General features: G+C 35.0%; 1 protein-coding gene across 2 annotated transcripts in view; it reads left to right on the forward strand.

Annotated features, from left to right (window-relative positions):
• The window catches only part of SPAG1 (sperm associated antigen 1), a 62,839-nt gene that overhangs the window by 7,677 nt on the left and 37,608 nt on the right, over nucleotides 1–17,554 (forward strand). The window contains exons 5-12 of one of the 2 annotated variants that reach the window (XM_067537239.1): nucleotides 1,592–1,653; nucleotides 3,664–3,782; nucleotides 5,479–5,584; nucleotides 7,770–7,900; nucleotides 8,616–8,722; nucleotides 11,274–11,439; nucleotides 13,943–14,362; nucleotides 14,767–14,866. In XM_067537239.1, the coding sequence (XP_067393340.1) occupies nucleotides 1,592–1,653; nucleotides 3,664–3,782; nucleotides 5,479–5,584; nucleotides 7,770–7,900; nucleotides 8,616–8,722; nucleotides 11,274–11,439; nucleotides 13,943–14,362; nucleotides 14,767–14,866 (1,211 nt within the window). The remainder of the gene's footprint in view (nucleotides 1–1,591; nucleotides 1,654–3,663; nucleotides 3,783–5,478; nucleotides 5,585–7,769; nucleotides 7,901–8,615; nucleotides 8,723–11,273; nucleotides 11,440–13,942; nucleotides 14,363–14,766; nucleotides 14,867–17,554) is intronic. The other variant, XM_067537247.1, reaches the window with a different exon arrangement.

The raw sequence follows: 17,554 nt of genomic DNA on the forward strand, positions 1-17,554 counted from the left end.
AGACCAAATATTTTTATTTCTTATTTTATCCGATGGATAAGCAGACCAAGTAACTAGTGTGGAACTAATCCTGTAATCTTTATTCAATTCACCCTCACCTAAATCAGTGAGACTGCACCCAGGAGTACAAGTTTGCAAAACAGGATCTTATATTTTTTGTGTATTAGATCTTATTGCTGAAACTGTAACTAGATACAGTTTGAACTTACTTGCAATTAGTATTTTATAGTGCCATACTCTTCTTTCCCTTGGAGTTAAATCATGATGTGCCAGATTGTATCCCGTGATCTGCGTACAGAGAGAGCCTTCTACATGCAAATAGTCCTCTTATGGGCTGGGGGGAGGAGAGGGAAGCTGTTTGCCTTTACATCACTATTTCCCCTTTCCACTTTCTAGTACCTTGCAGAGGGCTTTCTGGTGGCCCAGTGATTCCTGCATGGTGAGTGGGTAGGGTATAAAGGTGGTCAGGGATTTTTTTTGGCAAAACAGTTTTTAGTTGGAAAATGTCAGTTCATAAAATGGAAACTTTTCATGGAAATGAATCAATTTTAAGGAAACTTTTGTAGGGAAAGTTTCTCAGGTTCAGGGTTGAATTTCTGGTTAAAATGAGAGAGAGATGGACAAACCAGCCTCCACCCCATGGTAACCCAATGGTTAGGATACACACATGAGATGTGGGAAACCCAGGCTCAAGTCTCTGCTCTGCATGGTTCAGATCAGGGACTTGAACTTGAGTTTCCCACATGCCAGATGAGTTTCTTAGCCACTTGGCTGTTCTGGTGTGAGTCTTGCTCTGTTTTGTTGTGAAAATTTTTGAAAGGTCTAAGTTTTATCCCAAAGCAGAAAGAGAATATTTCTGAAATCTCAGAAATTTATATGGGAAAGGAAAACCATTTCCTGCCCCATTCAAGTAGGGTATTACAGGATAGTGATTCTGAACTATTTTCCCTGTATTTAGTGCAAATACCAGAAGAAAGTTAATACAGTCAGACTTTTAACTTTCCATTGGAGCCCGTGGGTGCAAAGGAACCCCTGTGGAGGTAGGTGTTGGGGTATCATCAACAAAATATCTGTGACGTGGTTCTATTGAGGTTACCATTTTGGATGTAGGTGCTAGGGTCCCAAGAGCATGAGGGCCTGTCTTTTGAGGGCTTTTATGTTTTTGGGGCTGGATCCACAAGAGGGAAAACCCTGTTTTCATCTCCTCATGCTGGAACAATATGGGGATAACTGCACAAGTGAAACCTCAGTGAGTTTTCTTACCTTAGGTTTCACCATGTGATTTAGGATGATTTATCCTTCAGTTTTACATTTAGTACTTACAGGTTGAAAAGAAACCTGATGATTGATGCATGAGTGAGTTTATAGTGCTGGAATCATGAATATCAAATATCTAAAAGATTTTCCTTAAAACAAATGTCAGGACTAGGGAAGTCTTGAAAAATAGTGAAGTTTTGAAAACAGCTATATGCTGAAGACCAAACATGAATAGTGTTGAGCCCAGATGAGAATAACTGGGAATGAAAAAGAAAACTGCCAATCAGGGAATTTGTTAAAAAATTAATTCTTAGCCTATTTCTTTTCCTTTTAGAGCAAAGAAAATAGACAAAGAAAGAAGAAAAATATACCACGAGATTACAGGGAATGGGACAAGTATGTTAAATCATCTACTTTTAATTTCTTATTGAACTTCTTTACTTTATTTTTGTAATAGAACACTAGTAGGTAATGTGTACCAATTTAGATTTTTTTAAAAAGAGAAATGTTTCATGCACCTAACATATTTCATGAAATTATAAAAATAGAGTGAGATTTGTTTTTGTTTTAATATAAACATTCCTTTTACAATACAAACAATGTAGCATGGAGCTAGTACCAGAGAACAAAAAGGAAGCTGCAAAGTCTATTGTATTTGTTCAAGCTGAATATGTAGACTTAAAAAGTAAACCGACTACATTAATAATAAATAATTTAATTTTTCAAATTTCATTTCTAATCATATAAGACTTCAAAGTCTAAGGAGATATTAATAAAACAAGTAAGGAAATTTAAAATGTGATTTTTACTTAACAATTTAAAAAATAATCATTACTACTGTTTTGTATGTTCTTTAATGTGTTGTTTGTGTGCTTTAGGCCATACTCCTGCACTAAGACACCAAGTAGATGGATTTCTACTCCTGCACTGAGCTCCATTGACTTCATAGACTTGGGCTTGGTGCAGGCACACCAGCCTGCCCACACACAGTCAGTTGCAGAAGCAGGGTCTTATACAGAATCTGACCATTTTATAAGGTCATATTAGTTACTTACGTGCGTAAGTGTTTACAAAAACAGAACTTTAGTATTGGCATGTGAACTAGAAAATAGTTTGCCAAAAATAATTTTTACAGAAATTCATTCTTTGGTCATGTGCTCTCTGTTCGGTAGCACTCTGAGTTGTCAGTCAATTTGTTTCAAATAACCTGTTCCAGGTTACTTGCGTGTAAGAATAAATGGAGTGGGGGGTTTTGTTTTCCTTGTTGACCTACACACTAGAAAGCAGCTGCCACATTTATTGCTGTGAAAAATACAAGATGTATTTAAAATACTTCAGTGTAATATCTCTTATATTTATTTCAGTTTTACTTATCTATTCTGTCTTCCAATTCTTGAATTTAATTGGGTGTACTGAAAGTTATTAAAATTAGACCTGATTGGAAATTTTTCAACAAAACTTTTTTTTGTCAGAAAATGCCAGTTCATAGAAATGGAAACTCTTCATGGGGAAAAGTCTGTTTTGATGAATTTCCTGTTCTGAAAACATTTGGAAATAATAGGTTCAAATTTGACATTTTCTAAATTAAAAAGTTCTATTTTTCAGTTTGAAAGGACTTTTCAGGTTGAAATTTTAGTTAATTTAAGGTAAAACTGTTTTTTAAAAGGTCAAAGTCAAAATGAAACATTTTGATTGACCCGATCTGAATTTTTTAAAAATTTTTGCTTCAAAATTTATTTTCAAGATTGACTTTTCATCCAGGTTTGGGACAGAATAAACTTTGAAATCTTGAAAATTTTTGCAAGATGGAGAAATTGTTTCCCATCCAGGTCTTCATTGTTTGTAGGTAGTGGATGACGTGGTTCTGACTGCCTTTCTTTTCTTTAGTTGGATTGTGTTACATCTATAACATTTACTTGAAATTAATTAATCAAAGATCTTTGAAAAACGCAGCTTGAAAGTAGTTGTGGAATGGTGGCTAAAATATTGTTTTCCCTTTGGTCTTCCAGTTGCAATATTAAATCACTTTTGAGTCTGTTCCTGAGAAGTGCAGAGTATCCAGTTGTCTTCAGTGGAAATTACAAGTGCTCTGTAGTTTTTAGGGTTGGCCCTTTAAAACACAGTAGTTTGAATTTTGCTTGGTTCTTAAAATGCCATTATTTGGCATACTGAGTTTGAAGAGTATGTGGAGTGGACAGCATGGAAAAAGACACACAAAGGAGATAGAAATTGTTTTAAAAAATTATATTTTCTCCTCAATAATTTTGGATTGTTGAACAGATTGACAGAATCTTTGCCCAATTTAGTTTATATCTCATTCTGTGGGTAAAGAAATCTTGTTTTGCTGCATTTTAGTGTATATGTAATATAGATGTATAGGTTTTTTTAAATTTTTTTTATTTTAAGGTTTGATGTGGAAAAGGAGTGTTCAAAACTTGATGAGGGCTATGAAGAAAATAATTCAAAAGAAGGCTTCAATATTAATTCAAGTTTACCCGTAATTGAGAAGAGAATAGAGACAACAGGTAAATGGTGACTTAGTATCAAAATTGTCTTTTCTTTGATTAGATATAGAATTAATATTGCTCGGTAGAATGTTCATACAAATTGAAGAAACGTGATAGAGGAAAAATATGCTTTTGCTGTATATCTCTTCCTTGCTTTTTTCAACCATCACAGGAAAGTAAACAGTGTTCTTACTTGGTCATCCCAGAAAAGGGCCATCTTTGCAGAAATTGTGATATATCTTCTAATAATGCTTGTTGGAAAAGATTTGCTTTAAATATAAACTTAAGAAATTGGGTTTGGGGGTGCTGAGGAAAAATATAGCCTCAAGATCCCATTGTAAACAAAGAACATAAAGAACACATCAGGGCATAATTATGATATTCTCATAAAGTTTAAAATCACTTTCCACTTACTGTTTATACAAAACAAAACAGTAGAAGCTTGAAACAGATTTTAATTTTTCTTCTATAATGCTGGTATTACTTTGTTCTTGTAGCATTGCTCATACATGTTGGTATGCTAGTTGTGTGTGTGGATGCACGTGCACGCTTTAAAGGATAAAAAGAGTATTGCAACCACAGTTGTCTTTAAATTATCTGAATAAAAATAATTGGGACAGTACACAAGTGATAAGCAAGAAGACAGCATGCATTAGTGAGAGAGTCCAGTTCTGCTTATTGTCTGTTAATGGTTGCAAGTTAACGTGAGGCGTGCTTGTTCACCTCTGAATTGCTCTGCTTTGTTCTCCTTCTCAATCATTCAGCTTCCTTTCCAAGATGACTTGGTTTCCCATCATCTTTCAACACATTGACCCATTTCCTCAGATGGCCAGATGATAGAAGCTTGTCCTAACAAAGCGGGAAACAGATTTTAGCCAAAACAAATTATCCTTCTGCAGTGCTAGTTATTTCAAACATGCTAGCTTCTACTACAACTGCGGAAGGATCAGTTGTTCAGCTGAAAGCGTTTTTCTACATAGTTAGCTTATCAAAGTGAAAGCATGTTCTCTTTTGGTAAAGAAGAATATTTTCAATAGAAATATCTTTAAATATCAGTTTAATGTTTTGTGTAATTATACTCTGTGTTTAATAATAATTCATAATGGAAGAAAATTGCAAAGACACTAAGCCCATTTTTTCCTGTACAGTATATATAATGTATCTACAGAGTGAATTTGTTATTTGGCATCCCAGTGCTTACTTTATTTACTTATTTAAACTCCAGTATAATCAACTAAGATTTTATAGATGGCATGAAGAGGTGGCAAGGGTCTTAAGTCCTGTTGCAAATGCTTCCAAGAGGCACAAATTTTTCAGAGTATTACCTTTCTAATGCATACACAATTTTCTCTGCCCTTGGACTCTTTGTTCATCTCTGAAAATTTCAGGGCAAATTTTCCACTCAGAAGAGTCTTGAAAATGTGTTCTAGTCACTTGAACATTGCTGAATACAAAATAGCCTCATAAAATCTTTTATCCTGAAATATACACACTAAAAAAATTCCCTTTGTTTCATTTTAGGAGTTTTTAAACTTCTTTTATTAACATGGACCATGTTATAAAAACATGTCTTAAAAAAGAGGTTGTCTTGTCGTCCACTTTCTTTTTAAACCTATGTACACAATATAATTAAATTAAAATACTTCTATGTTAAAAGTCATATTTTGCATCTGTAAATAGTTAGCTGTTTTCATATCTAAAGGTTATGTTCTAGGTATGACTAAGAAAGAGAGAATTTTTATTGCTAACCGTGAAAAAGAAAAGGGTAATGAAGCTTTTGCCATTGGGGATTATAAAGAAGCAGTGACCTATTACACTCGGTGAGTTAATGCCATCTGAACCATTATTTTACTTCTCGTCATTATTAATATTATGTGTATATCACTCTAGTTAAAGGTATTTCTTGTTGAAGCAACAAATGATCAACTTTCAAAAATGGCAAAAAATTTCACATTGGGGTACCTCAAGATTCTACATGTTGATTAATTATTATTGGTGACCAGGAAAAATGGGTGAAGAGTGAGCTGGCAAAAATTGCAGATGACACAAAACTATTTAGGTTATTCAAGACTAGAGGGACTTCTCAAAAGTGTGGATGAATAGCATGGTGCTCAATGAAAGTCATTGTTGACAAATGCAACCTAATGTATATTGGTAGGAATAATTTCAACTACTAATACACTGTTGGGTTCTAATGTAAGTATTAACTACTTAGGAAAATGACTGAACATTATTGTGGACAGCTCCATTAGAACATCCTCTCTGATATGTAGTGGTCAAGAATGCAAAAGTACTGGGATACAAAATGATGCTGGGTTTCTATAGGATCGTTGCCTCATTAAGAGCACAGGATAGACTATGCTTTGAAAATGAATCAGGTTGTATAGTGAATGAAGCTGTTACCTGTGGGCCTCCTGTCTCATTTGTTACAGAGGTTGGAAGATGTGTGGTAGGGAACTGCAGGAACATAAAGGATAGTCTTGTGGTTAAGGCATTTGAATGCTACTCTGGAGAATTGGATTATATCCCTGCTTCTGCCACAGAGTTAGCGTGTGATCGTGGGCAAATCTGTAAAGCAAAATTTTCAAAGGTGGCCACTGTGTGTTTCATTTTCTGGGTATGCAGTTCGAGACACCTGGGTCTGATTTGCAGAAGTGCTGAGTGCTCACTGCTGCAACTGAAGTCAGTAGGAATTATGCTCTGAACATATGAAGTGCTATAAAATGGTGAGCACTTAAAAAAAAAAAAAAAAGTCAGGCTGTAGGCTTCTTAAACTGGACATCCAAAATTTGTGGACACTTGACAATTTTGGTCTTAATTTCTGTGCCTCATTTCCCTATGTGTAAAATGAGAATAATAATATCACCTCACCTCATAAGGGTTCTTGTCAGGATAAATCGATTAAATATATAAAGCACTAAGATACTATGATGAGACCACCACAGAAAAGCCTATAAGAAAATTAATTATTCTGTGCTCAGTGTAGACTGGTGTGCAATAAATAAGGTGTGGGGCTACACATGAAATGATGAGGATAAAAATAAATATTGACTGGATACCCATTCGTTGAGCATCATTCATTCTGTGCACTGAATGAGGCAGGGTCTCGTTGAAAAAATAGAATGTGATCAAATAATTAAACAGGTTATCATAATACATACATACAAGAGAACGCACAGGCGACCTTAATTCTGGTGTTTTCTGTCTTTTGTAACTGACTTTGCAACTTTAATGTTTTTTTAATGTAGTTTTTTTGGGTATAATGTGGATATCAAGAACATCTACAGTTGCATTATATAAGATTTTTATTATTTATTTTATTTTTATAGAAGGAACATAAGCTCTCATTCTTCAGGGCCTGAGCCAACTACTAATTTGCAGGGATAGGAAACTTCCCCAGTGAACAAATTATTCCACATTTGACCACAATGTTTTGTTTTGGTTTTTCTTCTACCTTCATCTGAAACATCTGGCATTGGTCACTATCAGAGACAGGATACTATGCTGAATGGACTACTGATCTGATCCAGTATGGCAGTTATTTATTGAAGTTTATAAATTCATGAAATTTGAAGAAAGTGTGTTTTAGAGTGGATTGAAAGCAATTTTAAGTGACTACAGTCCTATCTAACATAATGCTATATAGAATAAGGTTATATAATGTGATTATTCTATACTGCACTTTCGTCTTTTTTCCCAAATAGAAAGTAGGTTTTATTTTAGTTGTCATAATTTACAAGAAAGATTGAATAAGAGATTAGGAGCCTCGAAGTTCTCTAAATGGTTTTTGCACATTGCATGCTTTGATGCAGTTCTTCTATGTTGCCATGATTTTAAAATAAATGGATCTGATGTACTTTTTCACAGTCCTCTAGTTGAAATTGAATTGCTTAGTCATTTTAATTTTATTATAACACTTTACAATTTAAAGCTGACTTTAATGAAGATTTTATATACTCTTGTTTTCTTTCTAGCATATAGCTCACTTTGTCTTGTCTTTTACAGGAGCATATCGGTATTGCCCACAGTGGCAGCATATAATAATAGAGCTCAAGCAGAAATCAAACTACAAAACTGGCATAATGCTTTTCAGGATTGTGAGAAAGTGTTAGATTTGGAGCCTGGCAATCTAAAAGGTGAAATATAAACTGGCATTTCTGAGATTTTATTTCTAGTGAAAAGTCTTTATTTTTTATTTTATATTTTTGGTGGGCCTGGTTTAGCATCCATTCATATCAATGGGAGGTCTTTCTGTTGACTTCAGTTATCAGACCTGAAATGTGGGGGAAAAAATCCCAGATTAACTCCACCTGTGCTAGTTTAAATGGGGATTAGTGCAGGTTTGTGTTGCCTATCCTTGTTGATCAGTATTCTAATACTGGGCTGATGTTTGATCAGATCAGGCTTTCAGAATGGTGATTGTTAGCCACCTCATCTTGGTGACATGCACTGTTTCCTAGTCACAGAAAAGCACCTCTTTTAACAAGCTTAAGAGCTGCATTAAACAGCAGTGAAAGGTGCTCATTGCTTGCTTTCTTATTAAGGTGTTTGAAAGCAGCTAACTAAACTTACATGGAGAGAGTGGGACAGATTGGAAAATTAAAAGAGGAATAATAGTTCATATGTCACCATATAAATGTAGGGTATGTCATCAAATTACATGATCAGGAAAAAAATCAGTAACTTAAAACATAGCCATTGTGAAGTGGATGCAAGGCTTTATGAAATTTAATGCAGAATTGTTTTACACTTTACACTGTAGTTTCTCTAATTAAATGTGAATTAATTGTAGTCTGCTGTATCATTTAGAACAGTACAATATAAATAATTAATAAATCTGTTAATTTGTAGCTCTTATGCGCCGTGCTGCTGTACACAAGCATCTACAGAATTATCAGGCAGCTATAGAGGATTTGACCAAAGTATTACATGTTGAACCAGAAAATGCCATAGCTAAGGTAACTGTATTTCAAATGTGTGTTTATAGAGCAAGGTGCATGTTGCTTGTATTATGTGTTTGATGTAAATGCACAAGATAAAAATGATATACTATAGTATAATAGACATATATCTTTACTCACTTTTTATTCAGGCAAACTCCACTAAAGTTCTGTTTGGCGAACTGACTTCTCTTTTCTGAATGAATTTACTTTATATTGAGGGCTGAGCTTCTGCATTTTTTATAATGGCAAATATACAAATATGAATCATAAGAGTCTAGCTCAAAATACTTGTTAAAACATTAATATATATTATTTTTAATGACTATATTTTAAAATGCATCCTAAACAATATAATCCTCTGTTTGCGATTACAGATGAGATTGTAATTATAATAAAAACGCGTGACTGATCTATATGCCCAGTCATATAGTCAGTGGTAGAGGAGGCACTGCTGAATCATTTCTGTGAGGTTCTCCCCCTCTCCCAAAAAATCCCCAAAAAACTAAAGCTTGTTATCTTGTCTCTTTGCCATTATTAATATTTACATTTTACTAGGAATTATCAATAACAGTAAAATTAAACTTCAGTAATTCACACTTTACTGTTCTCCTTTCTCTGTATTTCATGCACACACAATGGCAATCTTTCTCCACTTCTCAGAAAAGATTTGGTAAAAACAACTGTGGTTAGATCTGATATTATACTAAAATTTCATATCTTGTTTAATTTTACTTGTTAATTTCCCAAAATAAGTAGTTTCCCATGGTTTCCAATAGTTATCACAGGCTTTAATGTCCTGATCATCCTGCAAGGTGCTGAGCACCTCTGGAGGGTGTTAAACACCCTCAATTCCCATTGACTCTCATGGGTGTGGAGTGCACTAGGCTCTCTGATGTCTTACAGGATCAGGCCCTAAATCCATGCACAGTATCAAAACATAAAATTTACAGAATAAATCCATAACAGTTAACGCTCTGACCCACCCCTGTCTCCAAAGCCCTGGAAAATATATTGTCCTTGCCAGTATGCCCTTAAAGTCAACAAACTAAGGGTTTTGTTGGACCAACGTAGGAAGTTTGCTCCAGAGCTGAAGTTCCTTCACTGTGAACGCCTGGCCTGCAGCCTTCTCATATCTATAGTAGGAGGCTGTTGATTTGAGTGCCTAGACTACCCGTCAGTGCAAATTAGCAAGATTTTGCTGTGCCTCAATCTCATTATTACTGTGGAAATTTGTGATAGTAATGTTTTCTTAGAATTAAATAGGAATGTGGCAAAGTCTGGCAAATGTTTTGCCAGATTTTATTTCTGTGTGTGTGGTCATGGTGACATTAAGTGGTCATTTAGGTATCAGATAAATCAGAAATTCAGCTGTTACCTTTTGGCTTAATAGTATCATTCAGACATCAGAAGTTAAACATGTGCATTAAGTACCAGAAAGATATTGCACTCATATTTGTTTAGCAGAATAAGGTGGTGTGTTTTAAAAGATAAAAACAAATTTTATTATTTTTCTTTAGTAGAGACTTAGTGTAGAGAGAGCGTGTATAGTCAAAAATGTGTGAATTCCACAATGGGGTGTTCTCCTGGCAATCTCAGAATGTGGATGGTAGAAGAAAGGAAGAAAATATATAATCAGGATAGCTCTACTCAAATGAGGCACTTGCTTTGCTGAGAAGTCTTGCTTTAGCAAGTTTTACAGTTGGGTTGATTAAGTTAAGTGGCTTGCCCAAGAGTATGCAAATTAGTGACACAGTTGATAATTGGAACAAAATTTTTCTTGAATTCTAATAATTAGCTGTAACTTCTAGGACACATGTCCAATCTAGCCTTTTAGGAGCTTTTTACAAACGGAAATTAGCAGCTTTAGAATTCCTCTAGTATTTTTCATATGGTTATGATGATGAAATAAATGGCAGAATTGTAGTTCTTGCAAGATCGTGCTCCTCTTCAGCATAACTTTTCGTCAGTCAGCAGTGCACTTCTACTAGACTCTGCAAGAAATTATCATTTTCTATGATTGCTGCCAGCTGTTAGTTTAACTTTTTTTAAAGAAAACAAAAGTCCCCAGCAGACATTGGGCTCTCCATACTGTTGATTTTGATTAAATTATTTTTAAGTCTTTTCTAAAGTTCCAGTGTAATAGTCCTTAGGCCTTAAATCGGTTAGTCTCTCTCCTTGAGATAGACCATGCCAGTTGGCTCTATTGTCATTATTGCATTGTCTTCACTCAGAGGTAAACGCAATCTATGTTTCAAAGAATTTATTAACAAATGGTACCTTTGGATTTGTATAATGTTTATATGCAGTAGGCATTGGATATAACATTGGAATGGGAGCTAGAAATAATTTAGTTCTAATCCCAGGTCTGAAACTGACTCACTATTTAGTCTTGAAGAAATCATTTAACCTATCTCTGTTTCCTTATTTGTGAGGTAGTACTGAGTGATTACTTCTCAGGCGTGTTGTAGGCATTATTTAGAGACTGGAAAGTCCTTTGCAAAGGTAAAGCACTATCTGAATGCTAATTTTTTTTAAGACTTCTAAAATTGCTATTACTGTCCTTCAGAAAAATCTGTCCGATATTGAGCAGAAGCTGAAAGATTTAGAGCCTGTATCTGAGATTCAGACCAAAGGAAAAAGAATATTTATTCAAGATATAGAGGAATCGGATGGTGATGAAGAAAGAGGAGGAAATGGAGAAGAACATGAAAGTGGCCGTGGAGATAAAAGTAGTATGTTTGTCTTTGTAATTGTTATCTGGGTTACTGATCTTGGCAATTTAAAGGTTGTAAGCAGTATGACTGTCTGACTCTCACTGTATCTTTAGCCCATTCTTTTTTTTTTTTTTTTAACTTTGCAGTGACACCCAAGATCACAGAACCAACTTTAATTTTTTCCCCATTATTTTGAGGACTGTTATCCCATTTACTTCCAGTATGGCTTTTCATTACCCTGGACTGCTGGGTCCTTGATAATTGAGAAGGGCACAGCCCTTCAGTTAAATGTTATGGTGCACCTGCAACCGCTCCATTTTTAGGCCTTTATGCCATGTCTGAATTCTCCCTCTGCCCAATCTGAATACTTTATAGAGATCCTTCTTGCAAATACTTTACTGTGATAACTTGTTGCTCTCCTATTGGAGATTAGAATAATAGGCAGAGGCAAAAGGGTTACATGGTGATGTCTTGTAGCAAGACATTTAGCCCTCATTTACTTACTTAGATATCCTGGCCATCATTTTCCTTGTTGCCCCTCCCGTATTGCAATGCATTTGTTCATCTCATCCACCTGTTATGTCTTGTCTTTTTTTTTAGACTGTAAACTGGCACAGGGACTGTAATTTATTATTTGTTTGTACCTTGACTAGCACAGTGGCCTTTAAGCACTACTATCATGTAGATGTTGTTAATAATAGCTCTTCCTTAGTGCAGTTTAGGAGGAAAGACTGTAACCTTCTTCATTCCCATGGCTAGGACACAGGCTGTCACTTGTGTAGAATAATATTTCTCAAGGTGATCCCAAATGCTGTAATCTTTCATCAGAACTGATTCTTTGCTCTTCGTCCTCAGAATATTGTCTTCCACATTCTGAAAATAACAATTGATATGAAAGAGAAACTAGGTGGGTGAGGTAATATCTTTTACTGAACCAACTTCTGTTGGTAAGCTTGTCTCTCTCACCAACAGGAGTTGGTCCAGTAAAAGGTAATACCTCACTCACTTTGTCTCTCTAATATCCTGGAACCAACATAGCTACAATAACACTGCATACAATTGATATGACGTATCTGCTATTCTAGCTCATCTGTTATTCCTACTTTTGCTTTGCCTGTGGCACCTTGAGTGTTCACCAAGTTCTTGAAAGTGGGTATCTTGGTTCCTGTCTCCTCTGCCAGGTTTCATATGACAATGGTAAAGAATCACAGAAAAAGTCATTTTCTTCTGATGCTGAACAAGAAACTTTATTAGAATATGGAAAAAAAGAATTATCTCAAAGCTACTCTGTGTCCCTTTCTGCTTTACCGTAAAACTTTTGCCTAGAGTCTTCCCCAGTTCCCCACTGCCTGGCTTCCTGCATCAGATTTAAGAATTGGTATTTTCTCGTCTTATTAGGTAATACATAGAATCCTCTAGGTTTTGGCTGATGGCAAATCAATTTTTCTATTCTGTATCATGATAACTCCACTCCTCTCTGGTTTGATTTGGGTAATTTTAAAAAAAAATTAATTTGGAAACAATTTGGGCATCATAGATTATGTATTTTTATATAATCTTTTGAAATATTGACTAGTTTGAACCATCTGAAATCTATATTTAAAAATATGAGAGCATGAAAAATTCCTGTGGGATCTTTGGGCACCACAGCATGTCAGTTAAGATAAAAAGAAAACCAGCATCTAGAATGATGATACCAAGATACAAAAAAAATCAACAATTGCCTTATTGATATTTTCAAGGGTCAAAATTTCTGTTTAAAATTAATACCTACATACTAAGGTGATAGGTCATTCTGATAGATGAAGAATTGTCCAAGGTTACATTCAATGCAGTAATTTTGTAGTTTTTCTTAATTTCTGGACATTTGTTTTAAAGCTAATTTTAGGGTTAATTTTCATTATTTATCTTTAATCTGAAATAGCATAAGGCTATAGTTTGTCCTTATGTTTACCTTTTATATGAAACCTCTTTTTCTTGAGCTCCATTGATATATTACAAGAGGACAAATTAATAATTTCTCCCTTCTGTGTTATAATTCACAGGGACTTCTTATGGGTAGATAGTTCATGAAAAAATATATATCAGTAAAACCATTTAATTTGATGCTAATATTAATTTTGACAGGTAATTGTGATTTGCTGATAGAAAAACTGAATCTGCATTTTCATGTAAATTAAAGTATCTGCTTTTTATTTAACATTCAGTATTTAAATGGTTAAGTTCAAGGTGAATTCTGTACCATTCCATTTCCTAAGAACAAGGGGGATTATAAATTGTTCATCAGTAAGGAGAAAACAGAATTAACAGTATTACTTTCTTAGTATCTTTTGCAAACTGTTTATTACTACAAATTAATCTGTGTTCTGAGAGCATGTTTTCTGTGGCAAATGAATTTTTATAAATGAAGATTCTTGAAATATTTTATGCAGTGGACTTTGCTAGCGCACCCCTCCTTTGTCTTTACAATAGTTTCTTCCGATGATGCAAATTCTAACCTAGTTGATTAACTTCCTTGTAGAAACTGGTGTGCTACTGGGAGGCGAGATTGCAACTAAAAGTGAAATGGGGAATGTACAAAAAAAGTTTTCTAGTAAAGGAGATGGCTCTATGTCAGAGACGCAGAAGAACAGGGAGTACACTGAGCGTAAAGTAAAAAAAGGCATATCGGAGAAAAAGACACCTGAGCATTTATCAGACCAAGAAGGTGAAGTTAATGGTTATCTAAACAATGGTAAAAAAAAGGATGAAAACAATGAAGTTAAGGAGACCTCCACTTCACATGGGACAGAATCTTCATCAACTGGGAAAAGCATTTCTAATTTGCTTCTTCCTACTGCAGCAAAACTGAAAAGCGAAGGAAATGAGTTATTTAGGAATGGACAGTTTGGAGAGGCTTTGCTCAGATATTCAGAGGCAATTGAAAATGTCATCAATTTAGGTGAGTTGTAATACCTTATGAAAAAAGTAAAATTGCTATTATTTAAAAGAACCACAATTTAATCATTGTAGCCTATTCACAGTTTTCTGACAGAAGCTGATGGACTGTAAATTCCTCTGTGATGAATAATGAAATCAATTTACAAAATGATTCATATAAGGTTCAGTAGAGTGAAATGAGTAGAAAGGCTGATAAAATTCTTAGTGACAGGGACGTTTGCATATGTTCACGTATTAGAATAATTATGGGTATTGTAGGTGACATACTGAATAAACAAAAGCTCCTTGAAATTTTGCATCATCAGCAAACTGCAGCAGTAAAGTGTAACTCAAACATATTTTAGAATTTTAATTCTAATGAAAAGATGTTTAAATAATTTTCATTGTACTTGCATATAATTTTAGGAGTACAAAGTCGAGATGATTTAAGTATCTTGTATTCAAACAGAGCAGCATGTTACCTCAAAGAAGGCAACTGCAATGACTGCATTCAAGACTGTAACAGGTAAATAGCACTCTTCCTTGCACAGAAACAACATTCCTACTGATGATTAAATATTCTTAATTGATTTCTCTTTATTAAAATACTATTTTAACTGAGTCATTCTAAGGAAGGGCTAGTTCCTTGTCCTATTGACCTGAATCTTTATCTGTTAAAATATGTTGTGAATCACTTACTACTAGGGGAGAGGTAATTTTAAGAATATTCTGTAAGTTGATGTGTAAAGGCAATTAAATTTTTCCAAATGTACACAGAAATGCATGCAAGGCTTAAATTAACAAAATGTTAACGTTCAGTAAAGAGCCTGTTTTCATTTAACTGTTTGTCAGTGCTACATGGTATTTTATACAGTCTCTTTTCACCCTAGGACAATAACCTTGTTTGAAACCATTTTTAAGCACATTTAAAGTAGAAATGATTTTGCACATACATTCAGCATATTCACAAACTGTTACAACTATGTTCAGAAACTGAGCTAGAATTAATGTCTTCTGTTGTATTTCATATGCAGTGATTAATTAATGTAAGGTTTTAGGGGTTAAACAGGATTCCATGCAGTCAGAGCTCTCATTAGCCAAACAAATTTCTTCTTTTTTAATGCCATGCTGTCACATTCTGGGGTGCAATCCGGATGAGTGGAAAGTGGGGTGCCATCTTACCAGGCAGGCTCCTGGAATAAAGCATTGGACCAGGGCTACCCAAAATGTAGACATGAGTGCATGCTTGTTGCTGACAGTGGGTGTCCCAGGCAGAGAGTCACAGTGACAAGGCATTGTGACGCATTCAGGGTTACAGGGTAAGAGATGGCCCAACAGTTCACTGGTTTGGATTTCACCCCACAATGTGACACATACACAACTGTAGTATAAAAATATTAATAACTAGATATATTAACATAGATTTAGCTTTGAGTTTTTATTAATTAAGCTGCTAGTATGTAATAGATAACTCCTAAAGCATATGGTAGACTTTCTTAGGATGAGCAGTATTTTTTTCATATACTTTCTAATATGCTGTATAATTTAAACTTTAGTGTAATTAGTGAAGAGGTAAGATAGTTGAAAAAGACAGACATTTACTGACCAAATAAAGTTACAACATTACAGCAATAAATTGTTTGTTTGTTCTGGTTCTTTGAGTATAATTCTCCCATTGAAAACAATACTATGAACCTGTCTTTTTGTATTCCCACTAAGTGGAAACCCATATTATCATCATCATCAACATAATATTAATTTATGGTAGTACCCATAATATGCTATACACTTTCTGTGTAGAATCATAGAATCGTAGGACTGGAAGGGACCTCACAAAGTCATCTAGTCCAGTCCCCTGCATTTATGGCAGGACCAAACATTATCTAAACCATCCCTGACAGGTGTTTGTTTATCCTGTTCTTAAAAATCTCCAGTGATGGAGATTCCGCACCCTCCCTAGGCAATTTATTCCAGTGCTTAATTACCCTGACAGGAAGTTTTTTCTAATGTCCAATTTAAACACCCTTGCTGCAATTTAAGCCCATTGCTTCTTATCCTATCCTCAGAGGTTAAGGAGAACAATTTTTTCCTTCCTCCTTATAACAACCTCTTATGTACTTGAAAACTGTTATCATGTCCCCCCTCAGTCTTCTCTTCTCCAGACTAAACAAAACTCAGTTTTTTCAATCTTCCCTCATAGGTCATGTTTTCTAGACCTTGAATAATTTTTGTTGCTCTTCTCTGGACTGTCTCCAGTTTGTCCACATCTTTCCTGAAATGTGGCGCCCAGAACTGGACACAGTATTCCAATTGAAGTCTAATTAGCGCAGAGTAGAGCAGAAGAATTACTTCTCATGTCTTGCTTACTACACTCCTGGGATGTATTAGTAGAATGATATTTGCTTTTTTTGCAATAATGTTACACTGTTGACTCATATTTAGCTTGTGATCCACTATGAGTTCCAGATCTTTCTGCAGTACTCTTTCTTAGGGAGTCATTTCCCATTTTGTATGTGTGTTCCTTCCTAAATGCAGTACTTTGCATTTGTCCTTATTGAATTTCAGCCTATTTACTTCAGACCTATAGACAGAGAGGTATGGTTCCTGCCACAAGGCATAGAGACAGCAAGTAGACAGAAGTTAGAAAGAATGGGAAATAGAAACAATATTTTTTTTAAAAGTATATTTGTCAAATAGATTCGCTGTAGGCAGCACAACAGAAATGGACAAGGCGTAAGAATGGTTTGTGATTGACTTCAGCAAGGCCCTGGATGGGATAGTGCTTGTACTCTTGATGTAAAAAAAAACCAAAAAAACCCAAAAAATGTTTTGCACATTTCTCTTCTAATATTTGTTTCTTGAGAGTCTTCCAGGAATCCTTTATTAGCTCCTTTTCTCTGAGGGCTTGGTTTGGAGTAATTTACCCTTTGTCTGTGGAAGGCAGGTTGTAGCTCCGTTATACTAGCTTTGACTTCTCCATATTACTGCTATGGCAAGATCTGCCACCTGGCTGCCGTTACCCTCCAGCTATACCCTGGGAAGTGCCTGCTAGCTAGTTTTACCTCCCAGTTGCTGTAGTCCCCAAGAAATGGACCCCTTCCATTTGACTTTGAATCCATTCTTTAGATTGCACAGAATTTCTAGGTGTTATGAACCTGAAAATTGGTTAGTGTTGTTAAAGTTAAAAGATAGTTAAAATCAATAGCTGAGCCTT

The sequence above is a fragment of the Emydura macquarii genome, unplaced genomic scaffold, assembly GCF_026122565.2.
Source record: "Emydura macquarii macquarii isolate MOO-44397 ecotype Brisbane River unplaced genomic scaffold, CSIRO-AGI_Emac_v2 contig_383, whole genome shotgun sequence".
Lineage (NCBI taxonomy): Eukaryota > Metazoa > Chordata > Testudines > Chelidae > Emydura > Emydura macquarii.